Raw genomic sequence first — 24,825 nt, 5'->3', positions numbered from 1 at the left:
CTCGTCTGCCAACGTTTGTTGGTGGACGTTAAAGATCCCATGGTGTCCTTCGCGTAGGGTTGGCCAGCTATCGTCGGCACCATAAACAAATTCCAAATTCCTGCCCTAACTGACAGAGGGCATTGGATAAGCGGCGCGGCTGTGCCCTCAGCCAATGATGCTACACACAGCCCTGTGCTGCATACAAACGAAGAAAGAAAAAAAAACCAAGTGGAATTCATTCAAACAGAATTGCAAAATAATTTATATGGCCATTGCAAAAATCATTGCCGCGAATTGAAACGTTACCTATGTGTGAACTCTTCAAAATGAGCAGAAGCAATAACATTGGTCAAAATAGCTACAGAAATTGCAAGTGTATCGTTTAATCGAGCATCCGGTCTGGCACGTGACGGGCCCCTTCTCCACCACACCTTCACCCTTCAATTGCCACGTGGAAGCGACAAATGGTGTCAGATGTAGCATTTATTTATCACCATGCATAGCTCACATTAAGGAAACATAGGAATTACCAAGTACAAACGCTATTGTAATATACTTCACCAAATAAAATATCCACAAGAAAAAAAAAATATCCACAAGAAAAAAACAATATATCCACAAGAAAAAAAAAAATCAACGTACTGTGTTCATACTCATAGTAAGTTAGACAAGTCAGGTGTGGCAGATGAGCAGCAGTTTGCCGTTGAAATTATTCTTGGTTCATATTCACCCACCACTAAAGCTTTAACTTTACTAAAATTTAATGTTACTTGCAATACATCTCAACCAATGAGGATGGTAAGCACTAACACCAAGTGTTCTCTCATATCAGTAAGCAGCCCATGCGTGCATCTGATTGGCAATACAGTTAATACCATCAAGTATCAAGTATAAAGAGACAAAAAGACTCATTGCTCAGTTCTACAGCATAATTTCCATGGGGAAGTTGTTGAGCTTGTTCAAGTGAGGGATGAGAATCAGGAATCGGAGAGATGGCACCTCCATCAGGACAATTTCAACTGCCCTCGCCAACTCCAATTATCTCCAAATGGGGCAAACCCTATGACATATTGTTTTATGGAACAGATATGTGTATTTCAGCACACCAAACCTCCCAGCCGCAATAGATGAGTTCAAGGAGTCCTCGGGATGTCAAGCAAGGACACACACAGGCCTCATAGCCATATTATATCACAAAAGAGAAGCTGCGCACAAGACTCGTTATAGTAAGGATAAATGGTAGGCAGGTGACATGGGGTAACAGTATCACAGTATGTAATGCAAGTAACAGGTATCCAGGGACCACAAAATGTGCAAGATGATTATTGGTTGATTATTGTGCAACGAGTGCAGACCTGCGCTGATTATTCAAATATCTCGTGGCAGGTAGGGGCTGTGGTATTTCAGAATTCCCATTAAATAATCAACAACAAGCACAGCATCTAAGAATAACGAAGGAACTAACTATGTGAGACATAATGTAGCATCCTAAATGATTGAACAACAAGGCTTGTTCTGTGTGTCCCGAATGTTCTGTGCGTCAAGCAAAACTGTGTGTCCCGTGAGCTTTTGTAGACTTCCTGGTAGCACAGTGTAGATGTGTCTTCATACTTTGAGTAATGGCCTTTATTTTAGAACAATCTTTTGATATAAACCACTGGCACAGACACAGGCTGTTATTCAGTAGTGCTCATAACAAGGTCCCCCAAGGTAACAAAGGCACATGTATCGGCCAGGTGTTTCATCACACCGCTGTGTCATATCCACATCTTTATACTTCCAACTATTGCATGTATTGTTCATTACAAAGGGTTCCATAACAAGCAAGGAATTTTTTCCAGAAAAGTAATGCAATGGAATAGTTTTATTATCAAAGAGAGCATAGTATCTTCAATGTACACAACATTGATAAAGACAGTTGAAACAGGAACGCATTCAATGGAGGTGCTGACTCATGCCATTTTCTCAGTGCGATACCACCTCAGAGGGTGCTAACCTACACTGTCCCAGTGTCCCATGTCCAAGGCATGAGTATGTATAGTCCTGCACTAAATTTCACTGAATATTTTTCCTTGTGAGCTCAAAGTTCAACTCCTCTGAGACATTCACAATATGAAGCTCTTTGCCAAATTTGATAATTCCAGCTGCACTTGTTGTCCAGCCGATAAGCAGGCACACACAGACAGAATCAGCGCAATACTCACGAGCCAGGCCTATGGCATTTGAGACATACGGCACGATTTTAAAACATCGAGACAAAGAGACAATGCATTCTAGCAGCAGATACCTAAGTAAGCCACCAAATGAGCCAACTTGCACTCATTACTAATCAAACTCCAGAGATTGGCCAAACCATTGCCACACAACTAAATTCATTATTTATACTTAATAATCCAGGCCAACACACACACACACATCAGGCTGACTACAATAACTCATCACCAGACGTAACATTCTGTTCTCCATCACTTTGCACCACAACCACGTAGAGAACAGTACAACACTCCCTTCAGGTCACCTACTGCACCATCATTACCATAAACACACCAATAGACCTCTACGCAAACAAAAACAAAGCATTCACAAATTACAAAAAGGTAATGTGGGACAACTTTGAGCACGACATTGAACAAAAATTCCAACAACACAACAATAACATCACGAACATTGACATCCACATCATACAGTTGAATATGATCATCACAACCACAGATACCAAATATATTCCAAAGGGCAATATAAAAAAATACAACCCCAACTACTCGCCAGAAATCACACACCTCATGAAAAAACGAGACAATCTAAAACACAACACACCAACACCCAAAGCACCAGATATAGTAGAAAGGATTAAAACGCTAAACACAGAAATCAACAACAAAATACTCATTAAAACAACACAAAACTGGCACTCCTTTCAACACCCACTACACCACTCAACCACACTTGTACAAAACCATAAACAGCATCAATAACTCCAACAGTGGCATAACACCCTCGCATGCAGCCATAACTACCACAGACAGCATACCAATTAAAAAAAAATAACAAGCTAACATCCTCATTGACCATTACGCAAACACAAGTCACAAAGGTCCCAGAAAAGAGAAAAGATGTATTACAAGATTCAAACTCAGCTACCAACTCGACACTGCCAATCACGCCATTCACTCATGCCCAAACAACAGAAATCATCAAAAACATCAAAAAATCGCAGGCTACTGACCCCAACAATATCTGCAATTTACATTTTTAACACCTTGGACCACACGGCATATAATCCCTCACAAATATAAGCAATTTCTCCTACCAACATTCAAAAATTCCCCAAATTTGGAAACTTGGCAGAATCATTACCCTCGTCAAGCCAAACAAAGATCCCACCAAGGCAGCCTCCTACAGACCTATCACATGACTTTGCACACTCTCCAAAGTTACATAACGCCATATACGTACCCTCACAAATCCTCACATCCTTCTCTCACACACCCAACACAGATTCAGACCAAACCACCACTCTCCTCACAAACTTCACACAAAACACCTTTGAAGTCTTCAAAAATATAAAACCACCAAAACACACTATTCTCACCACAGTAAACATAAGCAAAGCATTTGGCACACTCCCAAAGCTTTTACTCACAAACAAAATACTCAACACAGACATGCACACCACCACCAAATGCTGGCTGGCCAACTACCTATCATGCAGACAGTCATTCATACTTTTTGATGGCAGGTCATCATGCACACGATACTTTCCGAATAGAGTCCTTCAAGGCTCAGTCATCTCCCTCACACAATTTAATATGTTCATGCACGACATTCCATATCCACCCGAGAACATACAATTAGCCTCATATGCGGACGATATAACCATCACCTCTACTCATAGCAACATCAACACCACTACAGCACAACTTCAACCCTTCCTCAGCACCCTACAAACCTGGCTCACCATCAACAGACTAAAAGTATCCCCCTAAAAATCAGCAGTTACTCTTCTGACAAATTACACCAAGGAACATAGTGTTGCACCACGCATCACACTGAACAACATCCCTATTCCACACATAAACCAAAGAAAAATACATGGCGTCACTTTTAACACATCCATGTCATTCTCAGATCACATCACAAACATTTAAAAAAACCATGAACACCCAGGCTGAACACACTTGGGACACTCACAGGCACTGACTTTGGACACCACAAAGAAATAACATCACTAAAATACAAACAGTACATAAGATGAGTCATCAACTTCGCCAGCTCAACTTGGGCCTCCAGCCTATCAAATGCACATCTCAACACCCTGCAGACCATACAAAAAAAGCCCTTTGCATCATCACAGGTTGCACATTTACAACACCCATCGAGCACCTACACACATAAGTACAATTGCTAAAAATCAAAGACCACTTAGACATGAGAGGTGCACAGTTCCTCTCAATGGCAAATGCCAACCCTAATTACCAATGCCACTACATGTACAACCACCCACAGGCCCCTAGACACATTAAAACGACACCACAAATAAACTACAGTGACATCCTTTGTAACACCCCCCTACCAAACAATGGAAAGCCCCCCCAAAAAACCAATCCACCCCCAAATCACCGTAAATGCAATAAACAAACTGGGCCCAAACAGTATCTTGGCCACAAAACCCCAACCCATCGATGACACAGACAAATTACTCCCCAGGTCTGATCGTGTGCACCTGTCACGCCTTCGGTGTGGACACAACCCACAACTTTAATACTACACACATAGACTCGATGACACCACCGACGACACCTGCAACCACTGCCAGGCCGCTCCACACACAATAAAACATGTCATGGAAGACGACTGTGCAGTCATGGCTTCATGTAGGCAAGAGCACATCTTGGATGTGAAGCATCTCTAGGCCGCTCCTGTGAGATTAATCGGCTATCTCCGTGCCGCTTGTCTGTTCAACCAGAACTGACTGGGGCAACACAACAATAACAGCAACAACAACAACAACAACTTGCACTCACATCAAATAAAATATTTAATGAAGCATCATTTTTAGCTGGTGAAATAAAGTACTATACTAGCTAAGAAGGCCTAGTTGTTGAAGTTGCGATGATGACTTAGCCCATTCTATTTGAGAGGAATCTATCTGCTGGTTACAATAATTGGTCTATGGTATGAAACGACCCAAAAAAGCGTTTTCAATCCATGCAATTAAATGACAATGAAATGATTCAATTTTCTAATAGATTCACAATTATTCCAATCAAACTAATCGACGTTTGCAATGTGGGTTTATCTGGACATGTGGAGCAACGATTCTGATCAAGTAGCACACAATCTCATCAGTGAAACAGTTTTGAAAAGCCATAATAGTTTCGAAGGTGATGATACAGGATCAACACAGCAGGTATGGCCAAGTATTACCAAATTGGCATCAATACTAGGTCAATCAACAGGGATAATGGTAAACAAGGTGCGTTTGTGCTTCTCCCTTCTTCCATGGAATTTGTGCTTTTACTTGAATGGAATAAAAACAACCAAATAATCGACCCCACTGTGCTTGGTGAAACGTGGGTATTTGGCCAGTGGTTCATGGACGTGGAAAAGACCAACGGGAAGCTTCAGGGGCTCGGAGGGAACAGCGTTTGATGTGTTTCTCTTCCTTTCAAGCGTCAGCTGGCTAAGTGAATCTCCCACGACACAGCACTGGTGGAGAGTGGGTGGGTATGGGTATGCCGAACCAGTCATGCTGAATTACAAATCATTTGCGCAGAACAGTTTGAAAGGAGATGCCTCGGGGAGATAAAAGCGAGCACTGACAAGCCCTCATCCAAACACATGCACAAAACGATGAATTGTGGAACCAAAACTGTAGACACACATCTAGTTGTACTGTATTGACTAAATCTTAGATAACAGTGCCATTGACCAGCGCAAACTAAATACAAAGGAAATTGGTAGAACTTCCATTGAAAAGAAGAACTCCAACATTTATGAAGTCACCTTCGTTAATATTGCAAACCGTTGCAATGACAAGTCACGATTCATCAATACAATTTTCAGTGCTTCCTTTTCTATGGTCTAAGACTTAGAGGACCCCTTTCAGAAAACACATGCGGGACAAGGACATTTGAAGACGTGTGTACCGTAAAAATGGGGGGAATAGGGACAGCAAGGTGAATAGGGACACAAACTGAAAAAAAGTTTGGAAACTTTTTTCGCTGAAAATTGATAACCATACTGATTTGTTGATATGTGGGTTGAAAGTGTTCTCTTGTTTTTTGAAAAAGCAACTTATAGTCCCTATTAACCCCATATATGGGTTAAATAGGAATAAATAGGATTTTTATGGCTGTCCCTATTCACCCCGTTTTACGGGTGAATATGGACAGTCACTAATAAATAAATAAATATTAATCAAGAAACAATCCTGAGTTTCCAACTTATTGCTAAATTGATCGCTCAGATGGATGCACATAATATGCACCCATAATATAAACCACGGTGCCAATGAAAAAAAAATGGGATAAAAAGTTTCTCCAAACTGTCCCTATTTCTTGATTATTATTTTTTTGTATTAGTGACTGTCCCTATTCACCCGTAAAACGGGGTGAATAGGGACAGCCATAAAAATCCTATTTATTCCTATTTAACCCATGTATGGGGTTAATAGAGACCATAAGTTGTTTTTTTTTCAAACAAGAGAACACTTTCAACCCAAATATCAACAAATCAGTATGGTTATCAATTTTCAGCGAAAAAAGTTTCCGAACTTTTTTTCAGTTTGTGTCCCTGTTCACTTTGCTGTCCCTATTCACCCCATTTTACGGTACTTTTACATGAATTGCAAGGACCTTAAATAAACGATGTGCAAGTAAATACAGTATATAGGATTTTAAGGTGCGATCAGCATCATGAACGATGTGCTTAGATGGCAACAGCAGCCAAGACGATGCAAACTGAAATTGTATCCGCTGCTTTTAAACTTTAAAGCATATTACTACCTGGGAATTTATCGCACACAGATTCCATGCCGACAGCAAGCAGCGGCCATTACGGCTCGCGGCTTTGTCAGCTGTGTAACCCCTCACATCAAAACAAGTCTGTGGAAAAGACACGACCTCTTCCATCTTTTCTTTTTCACTTCAGATCATGGAGACTATGATTGGAGATGAAGAAAGAAAATAATGTATCAGAGAGGGAAAAACGAAGTAAATTTTTTTTTTTAATAAACATGATTTAATAGGATATAGTATCAGCTAAATTGTTGATTTTTTTATAGAATTATTTAACCGCAGAATCTGTCATAAACAATCTAATTTGACATGTGCTCAGCTGAGTACAGTAAATAAACGTTTCATTTGTTCACGAATCTATTTTGTTCTTCAATCCTTCTGTTGGAGTGTGTTCCCCTCCCCACCTTGCTTTTCCACAAGCCTTCACTTTATATACAAACGAACTAACGAAATAAATAAATAACAAAATAAATGAGAACGGCACTCGGTTGAGAGTATACCTCCACCTGGTGAACAGTTTACTTTTGTATCCCACTGATAGGCCGGATCTGGATTTGGACCTGAACCAAAATCTAATCGGCTTGTTCTTGTCACCAAACAACTCGTCCACCAAGTTTATTCAAAACTCGTCCATAACTTTTTCAAATATCATGTTATATATCGCTTTTCACGCGATCTCTCAATGGTGAAGAATCACTTAAAAATTAAATAATCATCGTATCCGAATCCATATTCAAATCTTCACCAAAAATCGAAACAATTAGTCCTTTTCACACACACAACCTGTCCACCAAGTTTCGTCCAAATCCGTCCACAACTTTTTGAGATATTCTGCTATATGTTAGTTTTAGCCCTATCTCCCAATGGTGAAGAATCACTTAATAAATTCTAGTAGCCGGATCCGAATCTGGATCTTCACCAAAATCTAATAATTGCGTCGCTGTCACATACGCTACATCTCTGCAAAATTTCGTCCGAATCCGTCCACAACTTTTTGAGATATCCTGTTCACAAATGGACAAACGGACAGACAGGGGTGAAAACATAACCTCCACCTTTGGTAGCAGAGGTAAAAATTAAATAACCAAAACAAATAAAACAAATTATTTATTTCATTGATTAATAAACAAACAAACCAATATGATTGTCTACAATGTCTCTATCATTTACAAACGACAAACTTTTTTTTTAATATAAAAAGGTAAAGATGTGTCCAACGATTTGTAAAGACGAAGAGAACAACGATCAAAGGAAAAGGATGTATGAGATAGTCTGAAGAACAATTGAAAGAAAGTAATGAAACCAGTATTGTTTGCAATTCCTGTTAGTATATATTCCCAAAAAAATATTACATTTGCATATAGAGTGCCCTCCATAAGTATTAGAACAGCGAAGTGAACTTTGTTATTATTGCTATATACTCAAGAAATTTTATGGTATTTCTATGCACATGTTTTACCACTGCAGAACAATAACACTTTTTTATATTCAGTCCCCCCCATTTTAGGTAAGCATAAGTATTGAAACAAATTAACTTAAAGTAAATTAAAGTAGCATAATAGTATTTGGTTGCATATCCCTTGCATGCAATAACTACATTGAGCCTGTGACCCATTGACATCACCAAACTCTTGGTATCTTTCTTCGAGATGCTTTGCCAAGAAGCCTTTACTGCAGCCATTTTCAATAGTTGTTTGTTTTGGGGGTTTCTGACTTTAGTCTCTTCTTCGGCAAATGAAATGCATGCTCCATTGGATTGAGATCAGATTGACTTGGCGAGTCTAAAACCTTACACCTTTGTTTCCCCTGATGAACTCCTTCGTTGCATTGTCAGTGTGTTTTGGGTCATGGTCTTCTACATGGTGAAATGACGCCCAATGAGTTTGGAGACATTTTCTTGCACATACGCAGACAAAATGATTCTTCTGTACACTTCCAAATTAATTATGTTGCTGACATCATTAGTTACATCATCAACAAAGATGAGTGAGCCAGTTCCATAGGCAGCCATGCAAGCCCAAGCCATGACACCACCTCCACCATGCTTCACAGACGACGCAGTATGCTTTGGATCATATGCAGTTCCTTCCTTTCTCCACACTTTCATATTTTCATCGCTTCTGTAAAGGTCTCATCTGTCTATAAAACTTTATTCCAGAACTCTACTGGCTCACCTATGTAGTTATTGGTCTCATCTGTCTAAAAAAAACTTAATTCCAGAACTCTACTGGGCTCACCAATGTAGTTCTTGGCAAATTCTAATCAGGCCTTTCTATTTTTAGTGCTGATGAGAGGTTTGCATCTTGCAGCAGCCTTTGTAGTTTTGCTGCCAAAGTCTTCTGCAAACAGTAGATTGTGATACTTTCACCCCTGCACTCTGGAGGTAGTTGGTGGTCACCGACAGTTGGTTTGGGGTTTTTAGTCACAGCTCTGATGATTTTTCTGTCATCAACTGCAGACGGCTTCCTTGGCTGACCTGGCCATTGTTTATGGCTAAGTACACAAGTGGTTTCTTACTTTTTAAAGGTATTCCAAATTGTTGTATTTTGTTATTATTGTTAGTTATGTTATTGTCCTAGTTGTTGTGCAATGCTTCTAGTTTAATTCTTCTGTTCTTTCAGCTTCCAAATTTATTGTTTTTCTTTCATAGACAGTTCACTGGCCTTCATGTTGGTTTATGCCTATTGACTCCAAATTCTGTCTCCCAAAGCAAAAGCAAAGGCTAAAACCAAGACTAGTCATTCACAGCTCTTTTGTGTGTGAACAATCAATGCAACAAGAAGCACCTGTCAGTCACCTGATCCAATACTTATGCTTGCCTAAAATGGAAGGACTGAACATAAAGAAGTGCTATTGTACTACAATGGTAAAACGTACAATGCCTTCAGAAAGTATTCACAGTTTCACACCCCTTGACTTTTTCACATTGTGTTGTGTTACAGCCTGAATAAAAAATGGATTAAATTGAGATTTGTTGTCACCAGATCTACACATAATACCCCATAATATCGAAGTGGAATATTGTTTTGAAATTTTTACAAAATAATTAAAAATGATACACTGAAATATCTAATTTACGCAAGTATTCAACCTCTCAAGTCACTACTTCATAGAAGCGCCTTTGGCAGCGATTACAGCTTTGTCTTCTTAGGTATGTCTGTATCAGCTTTGGAAATGTCGATTTGAGGAGTTTTTCCCATTCTTCCTTGCAGATTTTCTCCAGCTCTGTCAAGTTGGATGGGGAGTGTCAGTGAACAGCAATCTTCAAGTCTTTACACTGATTCTCAATGGGATTCACGTCTGGTCTTAAGCTGGGCCGCTCAAGGACTTCCCGCTCTTGTTCTGAAGCCATTCCATTGTTGCTTCGGGTATATGCTTGGGGTCAATGGCCTGTTGAAACGTAAATATTCACTGAAGTCCAAGGTCTTTTGCAATCTTCACTGAAGTCCATTTGCCTGTATTTGGCTCCATTAGTTGTTCCCTATAACCTTACAAGTCTCCCAGTCCCTGCCACTTAAAGGCATCTCCACAGCATGATGCTCCCACCCCATGCTTCACAGTAGGGATGGTGTAAGATGAGTGATGAGCTGCATTCGGTTTCTGCCAGACGTAGCACTTTGCATTCTGGGCAAAGAGTTCAATTTTCATCTCGTCATATTCACCACAGAATATTTTTGCTCATACTCTGTCTTTCATGTGCCTTTTTGCAAACTCCGGGTGTGCTGTCATGTGCCTTTTTCTCAGGAGTGGCTTCTGTTTGGATACTCTCCCAACTACAGACCAATCAGCCTGCTCCCAAACATCAGCAAAGTCATGAAATCCATCATTACTTCGGATATCAAATCCTTCCTGTTCTCCAATGGCTTTATCTCTGATCATCAATTTGGATTCAGACCAGGTCACTCTACTCTGGGCATGCTGCTTCTGCTGTCTCAACAATGGATGGAGGTCCTCAATGTCAAACAGGAAATTAGAGCTGTCTCCCGTGATATATCACGTGCCTTCGATACGGTCTGGCACCCCACTCTGCTCACCAAACTCTCCTCCTATGGTATCAATGGAAATCTCCACGCATGACTTGTGGACTTCCTCTCTGGTCGTAGTCAACGTGTGGCCCTGAAAGGATTTCTCTCATCTCCCCTTCCTGTTCAAGCTGGAGTTCCCCAAGGCAGTGTTCTGGGCTGTGTGCTTTTTCTGGTCTTCATCAATGATCTCTCCAACTCTCTGGAAAATCCTCTCTATCTCTTTGCTGATGACTCTGCTCTCTGCCGCTCCATTCCTCATCCCTCAGATCGGCAGTCCGCAGCCTCCTCACTCTCTGCACACCTGGTAAAAATCACAGACTGGTCAAACAAGTGGAACATGTCTTTCAATCTTGACAAATCTCACACTCTCACTATGTCTCTTTGAAAAGACTGTCTGGACAACCCTCCCATCTACTTTCTCAAAAATCCTCTCCAAGAAGTTCTGTCACTCAATCTCTTGGGTCTCACAATCTGCCATGATCTTTCCTGGGAAAAACACATTTCCAAGCTGGCCACCAAAGCCAGTTGCCGACTGGGCATTTTCCATCGTGCGAAGTCCTTCCTTGGCACACCTGAGCTCCTCACCACATACAGGGCTTTCATCCACAGCTCAATGGAATACTGCTCTCCCCTCTGGCTGGTGCTCCTGCCTTACACCTCGCTCGGCTTCACGCTGTTGAAACCAAAGCTTTCAGAATCATTGGAATCTCCCACAATTAAGCCGATTGTGAGGGCCTTTCACTTACTCACCACAGGCAGGTTGGTGGTCTTTCTGTCTTCTACCGACTCCTCTCTGGCCTAGCCCCCCCAGCCCTGCCTGTGCTCTGTCCCCCAAGTACTCCTACAGGTCGCACAAGATCTGCCTGCAACCCTCTTCTGGTGAAACTGCCAAAATCAAGACTCTCTACTCACCTTCACTCTTTCATTCCTCTTTTCTCCCGGCTAAATTTGTGAAGTGCTGCAGAGACTGTTGTCCTTCCGGCAGATTCTCCCATCTCAGCCAAGGCACTCTGTAATTCTGTCAGAGTGGTCATTGAGTTCAATGTCAGCTCCCTGACCAAGGTCCTTCTTGCCCGGTTGCTCAGTTTGGTCAGACGGCCAGATCTAGGAAGAGTCTGGGTAGTTCCATATTCTTTCCATTGCCTAATTATGGAGCTCACTGTGCTCTTGGGAACCTTCAACACTCTAGAAATTGTTTTATACCATGCCCCAGAACTATGCCTCCTCACAATTCTATCTCTGAGATCTACAACAGTTCCTTGGACTTCATGGTAGAGTTTCTGCTCTGACATGCACTGTCAACTATGTGACCTTACAAAGAAAGGTGTGTTTCTTTATAAATCATGTCCCATCAATTGAATTAGCCACAGATAGACTCCAATGAAGTTGTAGATACATCACAATGATGATCAAAGGAAATTTGTTGCACCTGAGCTCAATTTGGAGTGTCATAGCAAAAGGATTTAATACTTAATGACTCAAGACATTCCATCCTTTCATTTTCAATTATTTTGTAAGAATTTCTAAAAAAAAAAAATATATATACTGTATATATATATATTCCACTTTAACATTATGGGGTATTATGTGTAGATCAGTGACAAAAAATGTCAATTTAATCCATTTTAAATTCAGGCTGTAATACAACAAAATGTGAAAAACGTCAAGGGGTGTGAATACTTTTTGCAGGCACTGTATATGCACAGAAATACAAAGAAATAAAAGCTGACCTTCTGTACTCTTGCCTCATATTCATCTTCTGATCTCAACTCCAAATTTTTTTTTTTTTTCTATACAAGATCGAGGCTCGTTAAGAGCTAACATTAATGACAAAAAAAAAATGGACACATAAGACGAAATAAAGGGAGCGTGAGACAAGATGGGGAGAGAGGGGGAAGCACACAAGTACAACATTTGAGAGCAGGCACATCAGGAGATCTGTGGGAGGGAGAGGGCTTGGGGGGTGGGGGGGGGGGGTTAGGTGGGAGAGGTATAAAACATATGGACAGTGCAAGGACTTCCAGGAAAGAAGTTGGAATTAAAAAAAAGTGTATCTGCGGTGAATTAGCGGGGGTAGAAAAGATCAAGGTTTTGGATGGGGAAATATAAGAAATGGTGGTTACACTTTGCTGGAAGTTACATTTTCAGGTTCAACACGCATAATCCTGTCATCTGAGAAACTAGATTTGAGCTTGGATGGGAGATGTGTGCATGGAAGTCTGGATGTTTTTCGCTTGGTGCGCAGAATAAAAAATAGCAGAAAACTTAAGAAGATCAACAAACAGATATTATGCAGGTAATTTATTTTATTCACCTACATTACAGAATTAAGCATTTCAGTCAAAAAAGGAATGGTTGAATTCTTGTATCTTTGAGTTTTACACCGAGTGAGGTCAAGATGTTGAGCATTCCTGAGTTGCATATTATATCGAGGCACAGATTGTCGTGTAGGAGGAAGAATGTCACGGTGACGATCACATTTTAGAAGATCAAGTCCAAAACGCAAGAGAAGCTCATTCCTGCGTTCGCTCAACAACTGTTTACCAAAATGACAAAGTTGTTGTGCGTAGCACTGAATAGATGGTTACGCAATAAAAAGGAGTGCACACTTCTGGAGTAGTTCAATCTCATCACTCTGAGCCCTTGTGATGACAGAACCCCACACGGGCACCGAACTCCAGCAAAGGGCGAATGTACACTTTGTATATTTCAACAAGATCGGGGGCACTCACATGGAATTTCTTCAAGGTACAAAGAACGAAGAGTCGTCGAGCAGCATGAGATACCATCTGCTGAATCTGACTATCCACTTCAGATCAGATTGGATTACAACACCAAGGAGAGTGAGCGATTGAACTCTTTGCAGAGGAATGTCATCAATGACGATGTTTAAATGGGGTGGAACATTCTGAAGAAAAAATATTTGCATCATCTTACATTTCTCCTGCTTCGGCCTAACATCGTTAAGGCAACACCAATCACCAAGTGCATCAACATGGGCTTGCATCGAACTTTGCTCAGTTCTGTTCACCACTTCAACCTCAACCAGGCTCAGATCATCCACATATTTCCAACCATGTTCTCTTGTTACAGCTGCGTCATTCACCAGAACAAGGAACAAAATTGGTCCTAGTTTCGTCCCTTGTAGAACTCCGCAGGAGAGACACAAAGGATTTGATGTATTGATTTAAGGATTTGATTTATTGAGTATATAGCAATAATAACAAATTTTACTTCACTGTTCCAATACTTATGAGGACACTGTATAAAGGGATTTGCAGATTCACATGCTTAGCTCAATACGACTCCAGACAGGACAAGGAAAGATTCAGTAAATCAGACGCAATTAGGTCAGAAAAGGAAAATTATGACTAAGCATTGCAGCAATATATAATTTACCACAGAATCCTCACCGACTATCCAGGAAAGATTTTCATATTGTGGTGAGCTTAAAGTGCAGTGCCATCCAAATCCAGCTTCACATTTGCTAGACAGCAAGCTCTGCTGTGCAATTGCTTGAGAGCTTGCAAGGCCGATCCTAGTCTGGTTGTAATGACAGGGTTCATCTGTGCGTGAAGCGTCATGTGCTTAACGACTTCCCTGTTTGCTTCATGTTGGATTCAAGGGGACAGAAATTTGCAGCAAACCGCCCTTGCTGAACCACAATCAAAGGGCGGTGAATCCAGAAAGCCGATTTCTTTATATTCACCTCATATTATCCTCAAACTCTTGCTTTAGGACAGACTTTGTTGTTATCATCACAGTAATAAGTGTTTCTGCACACAGGAAATGATGGCAGGAGGATTTCACACAAAGTTGCGAGTATCTACTTCTTTTAATGGCATCAATTATTACCAACTTTCTTGCAGGGTCGGCCAGGGAAAGTATTTAAACTGTCATTCAGGAATCGGCTGGCAAAACCTGACGATTGACTTAAGGTGGCAGTAATTTGCAATTTGGAAAAACTCGAATAACTTGTTGGACATCGTGAGATCTTTACCGTCCACTAATGGCTTGTGTTGGCAGACGGGTCCTCCGGATGAATATCCTTCCAATGGACGGCACACAGATTGATACCTTGCCCCTGCATGCATAATACCAGCATGACAGGTTTTATATTCTATCTGGGACGATATTCAAATCCAGGCTAGAAAACTCAGAGGTGAGTGGGCATTCCTCTGGTCTAGGCCATAGGTTCTTAACCAGGGGTTTTTCGATACAGTCTGGCATCCAGCTCTGCTCACCAAACTCTCCTCCTATGGTATCCATGGAAATCTCCATGCATGGCTTGCGGACTTCCTCTCTGGTCGTAGTCAACGTGTGGCCCTGAATGGATTTCTCTCATCTCCCCTTCCTGTTCAGGCTGGAGTTCCCCAAGGCAGTGTTCTGGGCCCTGTGCTTTTTCTTGTCTTTATCAATGATCTCTCCGACTCTCTGGAAATTCGTCTATCTCTTTGCTGATGACTCCACTCTCTGCCGCTCCATTCCTCTTCCCTCAGATCGGCAGTCTGCATCCTGCTCACTCTCTGAAGACTTGGACAAAATCACAGACTGGTCAAACAAGTGGAACATGTCTTTCAATCCTGACAAATCTCACACTCTTACTATGTCTCTCCGAAAATATCGACTGGACAACCCTCCCATCTACTTTCTCAACAATCCTCTCCAAGAAGTTCTGTCGCTCAAGCTTTTGGGTCTCACTATCTGCCATGATCTTTCTTGGGAAAACCACATTTCCAAGCTGGCCTCCAAAGCCAGTCGCCGACTGGGCATCCTCCGTCGTGTGAAGTCCTTCCTAGGCACACCTGAGCTCCTCACCCCATCCAAGGCTTTCATCCGCAGCTCAATGGAATACTGTTCTCCCCTGTGGGCCGGTGCTCCTGCCTCACACCTAGCTGGGCTTCACGCTGTTGAAACCAAAGCTTTCAGAATCATTGGAATCTCCCGCGATGAAGCTATCTCCGAGGGCCTTTCACTCACTCACCGCAGGCAGGTAGGTGGTCTTTCTGTCTTCTACCGACTCCTCTCCGGCCTTGCTCCCCCAGCTCTCTCTGTGCTCTGTCCCCCAAATATTCCTACAGGTCGCACAAGATCTGCCAGCAACCCTCTGATGGTTAAACTGCCGAAATCTCGGCTCTCTGCTCACCTTCACTCTTTCATTCCTCTTTTCTCCCGTCTCTGGAACAAACTCCCACACTCTCTTCAATCCCACTCCTCCCTCCAGGTCTTTAAAACAGCTGTTCACCACCATCTCTTGTCATCCCCCATCCAAAACCTTGATCTTTTCTACCCCTGCTAATTCACCCCAGATCCACCTTGTTTGAAATTCCAGCTTCTTTCCTGGAAGTCCTGGCAGTGTCCATATGTTTTATACCTCTCCCACCCCTCCCCCTCCTTCCCATGCCTCCCCCCCCCCCAAAGCCCTCTCCCTCCCACAGATCTCTCGATCCCTGCTCTCAAATGTTGTGTTTGTGTCCTTCCCCCTCTCTCCCCATGTTGTCTACCGCTCCCGATGTTATATGTTTTATGTGTCGGTTTGTTTTTCTGTGTGATTAATGATAGCTCTTTCACGAGCCTCGATCTTGTATCCAACAAAAAAAAAAAAAAAAGGTATAGCCGATGATCCAATTCCAGAAAGAGCTCTATTTAAGGAGTTTGCTGCACCCCCCCCCCTCCCCCCCTGCTACCAAGGTTTGACGATTGATTATAATCAATGAAGTGCGCATACGAAGCGAACAATAATTATTGTTCCTGAGCTATTTAGGAGTGGGAATCCACCTGTTGTCAATCCCAAAGCCTGCAAGGGAAAAATGTCAACAGCACTTTATGTATATGGATAGGCGTAAATTTTCACACGCTTCAAAATGGGGGGTATGGGTGTTATAGAGTCTATAGTGCTTCTTGGTATACATTAATCATGACATATCATACACCACTGGAAAGGGGAATGAAATGCCTATCCTATGGTATATACAACAAACAACAACAACATGCATTTTAAGGCCATTTTCCCTGCAAGAGAGGGGGTTAGCCTATGGTATATCCTTGGAATAAATCAGACAATAATTGAGGTGAATATGACAATTTGTGTATCTTGTCCGTAAATATGCGTCGCCGTTAAAAGCGAACATTTCGACTAAAGCATATCTTACAATCAATCAGGAACCACTATAAACCGCCAAAGGTCAACTAGATCTATTACATTAGAGGCCTTAGGGTGCCATATGAATAAAACAGAATAAATACATCGAAAATATACCAATGAATGTACACTTTCAACCGTTTTTACATTGCTACCCAGAAATCTGTGAATACGGTTCGCGTCGATTGCCACTTGGGGGTGGGGTTGCTTTTCAGGCTGCCTCCTTAATTTGAATTCATTGACCACTACGTGATATGTATCACATGAAAGCATACTGAATTACCTATCCAATGGTGTATTAATGATCACTTTCAGATAAATGTTCACCTCTACAAGGGACTTCACATCACGATTGGCATCAATACTTCATGGCATACCCTGGCATACCTGGCAGATATATTCACACACCTCAACGATTTGAACACCTGCATCCAAGGAACAGGAATGGGCATGATCACTGACAGGTTAAAGGTTTCTGCCTTCACCCAAAAACTTCCAATTTGGATGCAGCGCATTGAGAATGGAAATTTTGCAAACCTTCCTAAACTTGATGAGGCTGCTAATGCGGAAAAAGAACGATCCATCGTGACTGAAGTGAAATAACATTTGCAGGTGCTAATTCAGTCCTTCCAAGGATACTTTCACCATGGAGAGGTTTCTATTGCACAGAGATGGATATGGGATCATTTATTTTCAACTTCGATTCCATGGATGATAGTGATATAATGAAAGATGATCTTGTTGAGCTGAAGGCCAATGAAAAAATCCGATGGAGTTTGAATCAATGCAGCTAGACATCGTCTGGTGTGCACAACTCAAAACGTTCCCACAGTTGGCAGAGAGAGCTCTGGAGATCCTCGTGCCATTTGCGACCACCTATTTGTGCGAGACAGGTTTTTCAACACTCCTACACATCAAAACAAAGGCCAGGAACCGTTTGGATGCAAGTGACGACATGCGTGTGGCTATTTCAAATAAAGAACCTCGTTTCAGCATCATCATTGATGAAAAACAAAAAAAGAGTCACTAGAAATGTGTGTGTACTGTGTGGTATGTTTTTCTACAAAAGTTATTATTGTACTGTAATCTACTTCAACAAAGGGACTTTTCAGCAGACACTATGCATTATGATTATTGTTCCCATAAATGTGTTTTTTTTAATGTGAAAATAAAGAAACTTTATGAATCTATTATTGTAGTTTTAAGTCATTTTTGACAGGGGGTATGGGAAAATATTATGAAAACTCAAGGGGTACGGGCACTTAAAAAGGTTAAGAACCACTGCTCTAGGCTATCCTGCCAGGTCTTCTCATGTGTTTTTCGGTACCTGGAATAATCCAAGGTTATACTCAGTACCGGTACCTGGAAGGTTATACTGGAGGTGGTGATAACTGAAAGTTATCAATGAGTGTGTAGAATAGTCAAATAACTCGGCATATTGTTTTATGTGACATACACACGTACGTACACACACGCACACTAGGACTAGTAGCGGAAAAATAAGGACATATATTTTTCTCAACCAAATGCTAACAGAAGTATGCTAACTGCCGTGATAAAGGTGGATAGGCGACATTTCGGGAACGAAACCACTTTAGTTTATACCCATGGCGACCAGCATACATCTATCTTCAGTCGATTTAAACAGTTGCTAATGCTGTTTTTAACACTAAACTGAAAGGGAGAAAACCTGGGGTGTGTTTAGTTACTCAGCAGCCAGCTATCGCTTGCAAAGCCAGCCGTTCCTTATCAACGGTTTTGAATGGAGTGCTTGTTCGAATGGTTAAACCACTTGGCGAGCACACCATTAAAAAAAAAAACTTGGTAAATAAACACAACCCCCCGATGTTATTGAGGCCCGACTATAGATCTACTGTAATCAAGCCCCAGAGAGGAATGACCCTTCTTGCCACTCCCGCAAGGAATGAATGAATGATCGTTTTTTTTTTTAAGGCCATTTTCCCCGCTAGAGCGGGGGTTTGGCCTTGCGGGCCCCATGACAATCATGGTTCCCTGTTTTGAGGCAATGTTTTTATGGCCGGATGCCCTTCCTGACGCCAACCCTTGGTCGCCTCTTACGATGCGCAGGGATACGGTGTACCCATTCTAAATCGGGGTACACACCGTGATCATTCATCCCAGCAAGCTAGTACTCAATTTGCCGACCTCGGAAGGATGACAGGCTGAGTCAACCCCCTGGCGTTAATTCAACGATCGACCAGGATTCAAACTCAGGATCCTAGGATCCCAAGCCGGCACCCTAACCGCTAAGCCTGAAGTATAAATAAATAAATAAACATTTAAAAGGTTGTTGTTTTCTTCCACAAAATATTTAAACATTCATTTAGTGTGCATGAATTTTTTGAAAAGTAAACGATAACTCATAGAACTAATCACCATCATTATCAACAATCACCATGCCCCATTATTTTGGGGTTGGCAGCTGGCATTAGCATCTAGGTGGGTGCAATTGGAATTATCTGAGCTATATAACCACGATGTATTGTATATGCACAAAAGCAGTACGCATGCTTTTGCTTTATATACGTAACCCGGCTTAATTTTATTTTCAGGCATGATCTCGGCAGCGGTGTGTTACCTGTACACCACCCAAATAAAATGTTTTAAAAAGTTTTTTAATACGTTTTCGAGGCTCGTATGGAGCTAGCATACAGAAGATATAACAAAGGAAGGAGGGGACAAGAGGAGGTGAAGAGGGAAACACAACAACAGTATGGAACAGGGACATCAGAAGATCTGTGCAAGGGAGAGGGCTGGGGCGGGGTACACGGGATTAATAAGATGGACACTACAAGGACTTTCGGAAAAGAAAACAGGGAATGTGAAGGAGGTGGGTTTGGGGTGGATTCGCCGGGGTAGAAAAGATCATGGTTTTGATGGGGGAAGATACGGGATAGTGGTGGACAGCTGTTTCACCACCATCTCAAGCGTGTTGCATGCTTGGACAAGATCGCCCGTAGAGCAGGTACTCTGCATGGTATTAATAATCATGAAGATTAAAACATGACTCTTGACTTCAATGGGAGGAGAGGCACTGTTGGCTCGAAGCAGACTAGTTAACCCCTCCTAGTCCTTTTTTTTCTGTGAAGAGACAACTTTTTACATTTGTCTTATTACAATCCAAGGGGCTGGTTGTTCTGCTTTTGTTTTCTTTGTGTAGCCCCCACCTCGAGTCTGGCTTTGTGGCAGGCAATATCCCATTTAAAAAAATGACCCCTCCTAAAAACATGAAGGAGTGGGTGCTTTTTGTATACAGTATATAATATAGGGAAAGTATGTATGTATCATCAACACCTCCAAGAAGATTTGACCTAGGAAGCTGAAACTTTCAGTGATGAATGAGGTCACCCTGAAGTTGTACGTGTGCAAGTTTTGTTTGACTCCATCAAGTTTTTGAAAAAAAAAGTCCAATAAGGAGGCCTAATTCGAGAAAATGTCATAAAATAAAACTTGCAGGAAATTGTTGATTCGGGGGGCGAAGCTATTTAGATCTTTAAAATATCGAATACTTTGGCCAAAATTCCTGGAAGAAAAATGAAGAAAAAATTTATTTTGGGAAAATATATTGTTGGCAGCAAAAAATTAATAGCAATTCAAATAAGTGCATCACAATGCCAAGGAAAAAAGCCAAATGCAGCACAACAAGAAAAATATTGCATTCCATTTGTCAGAATGCAAGACAAAGGCATCAACAAGAATTGGAAATATTCTGCCCATAAGGCGGATATTTGCAAGTAATGATAACACTAAATTTGGAGGTAAAAGAACTCTGTGTTACACAAAAGAAAAGGCCTTCTGAGTAGATACAATATGGGCAAATTAAAAAACCCTTATATGGATCAAACAAGTGTTGGTAACTTTTTCTTACAAAAAATTGACTTGTCGAAAACCACACGTAAAGAGTAGCCAGTCTAACATGCCATGGTGATGATCGTGGTGAACAAGGTATGAATGACAACAAGCGAGGTATGCATTCTAACCATCACAGTCAAAACAGATGCAAATAAAAGGAAGGAATATAATGCTATTTTCCAATACATTATTATGCAAAACACAAGTATGTTCTCATGAGTATTAATAACAATAAAGATCATTAAACTTCTTTAAACAACTTCTTTCCTGGAAGTCCTTGGTGTCCTTGCGTTTTATACCTAACCTGCCTCCACCCAAGCCCTCTCCCTCCCACACATCTCCCGATGTCCCTGCTCTCAATGTTGTGTTTGTGTGCTTCCCCTTCTCTCCCCATCTTGTCTACCACTCCCCTTTTTATATACTTTGTTTGCTTGTTTGTTTGATTTGTTTGTTTGATAAATGTTAGCTCTTTCACGAGCCTCGATTCTGTATACAAAAAAAAAAACAGCAAGAAAGACGTGTGGAACTCATTTTCACCACGACTTATGTCACGACAGAGGAGCCAATAAATAAATAATTCACAAATATAAGGCCTGCGTTTTTTTGCACGATACAATATGAATATTGAATGATCGTTTTAAGGCCATTTTCCCCGCCGGAGCGGGGGTTAGCCTTGCGGGCCCCATGACAATCATGGTTCCCTGTTTGAGGCAATGTTTTTATGGCCGGATGCCCTTCCTGACGCCAAACTCGTGAGACACACATTGTCCATTGCACGATACAATGGAACACTAAATTTGCTTTATAAGGAACTAAAAATAGTTAAGCAAAGTCAGTGACAACTCAGCTGCTGTACAGCTAAGCAATGTATTTTTGACTCCCTATGCTAATGATCTGCTCTTCATGCTTTTTGCTTGCCGATCCCTTCTACTCCGTTATCTGTCAATGTCACCTCTGTTGAGTCGCAGCAGCAGAATAAACATGAGGTTAATTTCAGAGGAGGACGAGAGGGGATGGGGAGGGGAATGTGGTACAGACTAGAGTAGATTGTGGGGTGCAGACTAGAGTAGATTGTGGGGTGCAGACTCGAGCAGATTAGAGAATTACATGAATAACTCAACCCTTCACCTGCATGGGTGATTAGAGCGCTTCGTCAACCTCGGCCACAATGACCACTCAACTATGGGGTGAACCCTCAAATCCAAAAGACACTCAACCTTCTCTTCTGTGATGGTTAATCAATCATAATTATCATAGGGCTGGCATGATGGCCTAGAGGGGTGCACACACTCGCCTCTGAGATGTCTAACCTGGGTTTAAATCTCTGCCCAGCTATAGATCTTCATCCTGGTGTTTTGCAGGCATAGCGAGGCATCAATGGGTGTTCCGTCCATCGGATGAACATTAAATGGGCGTCTCGGTTGCCAAGAATAGGTGGTGAATTTTAAAGATCCCAAGGTGTGCTTTGCGAAGAGTAAGCCAGTTATTGCTAGTACCTTGTCCAAATTCCTGCTCGAATCTACTCGTGTATACCCAGAGGCCACTGCATCAGCAGCAGAGCCGCTCCTCCAGCAAATGATGTTCGTTGCAGCCATGTGCTGCATACAAAAGAATAATAATCTGACGAATTGGTGAGGATTATTGGATCACCTTGTTTGGGCCATACACTGAACTCTGTTTACCTGTACCAGAACCTCCCACTCATTATTTGAGAGAAAGGGTCATTGTCCACTTGAGGGCTGAGGACATACAACCCCCCTCAGTTACGAGTGGCACTAAAGGTTTTGCTAATACTTTCATTGCGAGTTTCAATAGTGATAAACCTTGTCAAATTTAAAAAAAGACAGTTCAACTCTGTCCATAATATTCCTGACAGAGGCAATCAAATTACCTTTGGCTTCATAATCTTACTCCTATGTGTCATCTATATTATGTGCAGGAGACACACAACAGAAATGAAAAAGCAAAATTCAAAAATCAAAAATCTTATGTCGTGCAACCTTGAACACCAATATCTTTATATGTACCACAACTCCAGCTTTTATTATCACTATAATTTGTCAATATTCTTCTAATATTTACTGTAAGACTTGGTGTTTAAATGTTTCCTCAAGCATGGCATCAATATGATGGCTTTCTTTACTACAATGCTTACACTGTAGTGTATATCCTCCCATACCTGTGCAAGTACTCCGGGTTGGAGTTGGAGCTGCTGAGTCCCTGCAGGGGCCTGCGTGACAAGTGGCATACCAGAGTAGCCCGCATGCTTCGGGGGCGATGCTTGCAGTCCTGCAATGAAGACAAATTTTATCTTCTTGATTATATTTTCATTAATGCTCTTATATTCATAATCCTCCAAGTTCTTCCATCACCATTTCTCTGTTTAATCAGCCTTTTACTGGACAAATCTGGTGCGTGCACACACTTTTTTTTTTTGTTCATCAAACTGTTATTCACAACAACTTATGGAATAGCAATGGCCTTTCCTAATGCATTAAATTAAGATTTAAAATATGTTATAACTTATAAGTGATACTAATTGTATAACACCCACGAGTTAACTCTATTTTGATTGCAAATCTCAAAACAGATGCAGTCTTAAATAGTGATTTTAGTTATTTGAAACCGATCCATTGATCCATTTTCCGACTGTGTGGTCCACAGATGGGCTACACCCTTAGGGTCTTGGCACTTTCAAACCAGAATCTTTCCAATCATTGAGTCTACAATCTCAGTAGTGTCCAAACAGTCAATACAGCAATGTTATTTCACATTATGACTCTAGTTATAGTTTATAGATAAACATGAATTCGAAAAGATGTGTACTTTCATTGCTGGAAACAAATGCATAATGCATTAACGCATTGCATTATATAGTCGTACATATGCTACCTCACATTAGCATTTAGCATACCTTTCTTACTTCACACATTGCCGAACGCATGTCTGGTAGGTTTACAACCTATTCATCAGGCTGTATTGGAGCACAGTGGTACAACCATTTAAACTATTTTTTGCTGGTTTTCAAGAAAGATTTTACAAAGTTGCCATTTGATGGTTTTTAAAAATGATTATTTTAATGCAGTATTGGTCACAATTCTGTCGAGCTGTGCAAATCTTTTGGCAAGTACTGTGCTGTCAGTGGTGGCTCGAACTGTCCTGACTATTAATACCTTCAGCTTTTCTGGAAAATAGGAGTGTTGCTGTGCAAAGCATACAACTAAAAAAAACATGTAAAATGCTTTCCAAGAATTTGTTCATTATAAAACGGAGACAATAAACAAAGAAAAACAAGAAAATGCAGTAATGGGCCAATTGGGAAACGTGCATTCTCTTAAAAGATGAACAGCACAATTGGCAAACACACATTTAATGCACTATTAAAAGATTAACTCAACGCCTCTCATCCATGTCATCCTCGACCATGGTTATATAAGAATGATCTGATTCGTCACACGGTCATGGATTGTTTAACCCTGGACATGGGACAGTTCAAAAATTACATAATACTATTTTTGGGAGACACATGTAAAATACCATTTTGGTATTAATAGTATTAATAGGAGAGCTAGAGAGAGAGAGAGAGAGAGGGGGAGAGAGGACGAGAGAGAGGAGATGATGAAAGAGTGAGGATGAGATGAAAGATAGAAAGAGAGAGAGAGAAAAGGAGAGAGAGAAAAGGAGAGAGAGAAAAGGAGAGAGAGAGAAAAGGAGAGAGAGAGAGAAAAGGAGAGAGAGAGAAAAGGAGAGAGAGAGAAAAGGAGAGAGAGAGAAAAGGAGAGAG

At 41.2% G+C, this 24,825-nt stretch overlaps 1 protein-coding gene across 2 annotated transcripts in view; it reads right to left on the bottom strand.

The window, feature by feature from the left end:
- The window catches only part of LOC137427970 (homeodomain-interacting protein kinase 2-like), a 262,675-nt gene that overhangs the window by 55,408 nt on the left and 182,442 nt on the right, over window positions 1-24,825 (bottom strand). For both annotated transcript variants that reach the window (XM_078776683.1, XM_078776686.1), the window contains exon 9: window positions 23,221-23,330. In XM_078776683.1, the coding sequence (XP_078632809.1) occupies window positions 23,221-23,330 (110 nt within the window). The remainder of the gene's footprint in view (window positions 1-23,220; window positions 23,331-24,825) is intronic.

This window comes from Myxine glutinosa, chromosome 1, assembly GCF_964187855.1.
Source record: "Myxine glutinosa chromosome 1, kmMyxGlut1.1, whole genome shotgun sequence".
In the NCBI taxonomy this organism is placed as follows: domain Eukaryota; kingdom Metazoa; phylum Chordata; class Myxini; order Myxiniformes; family Myxinidae; genus Myxine; species Myxine glutinosa.
The sequence above is the reverse complement of the archived record's forward strand: the minus strand, read 5'-3'. Positions and strand labels throughout refer to the sequence as shown.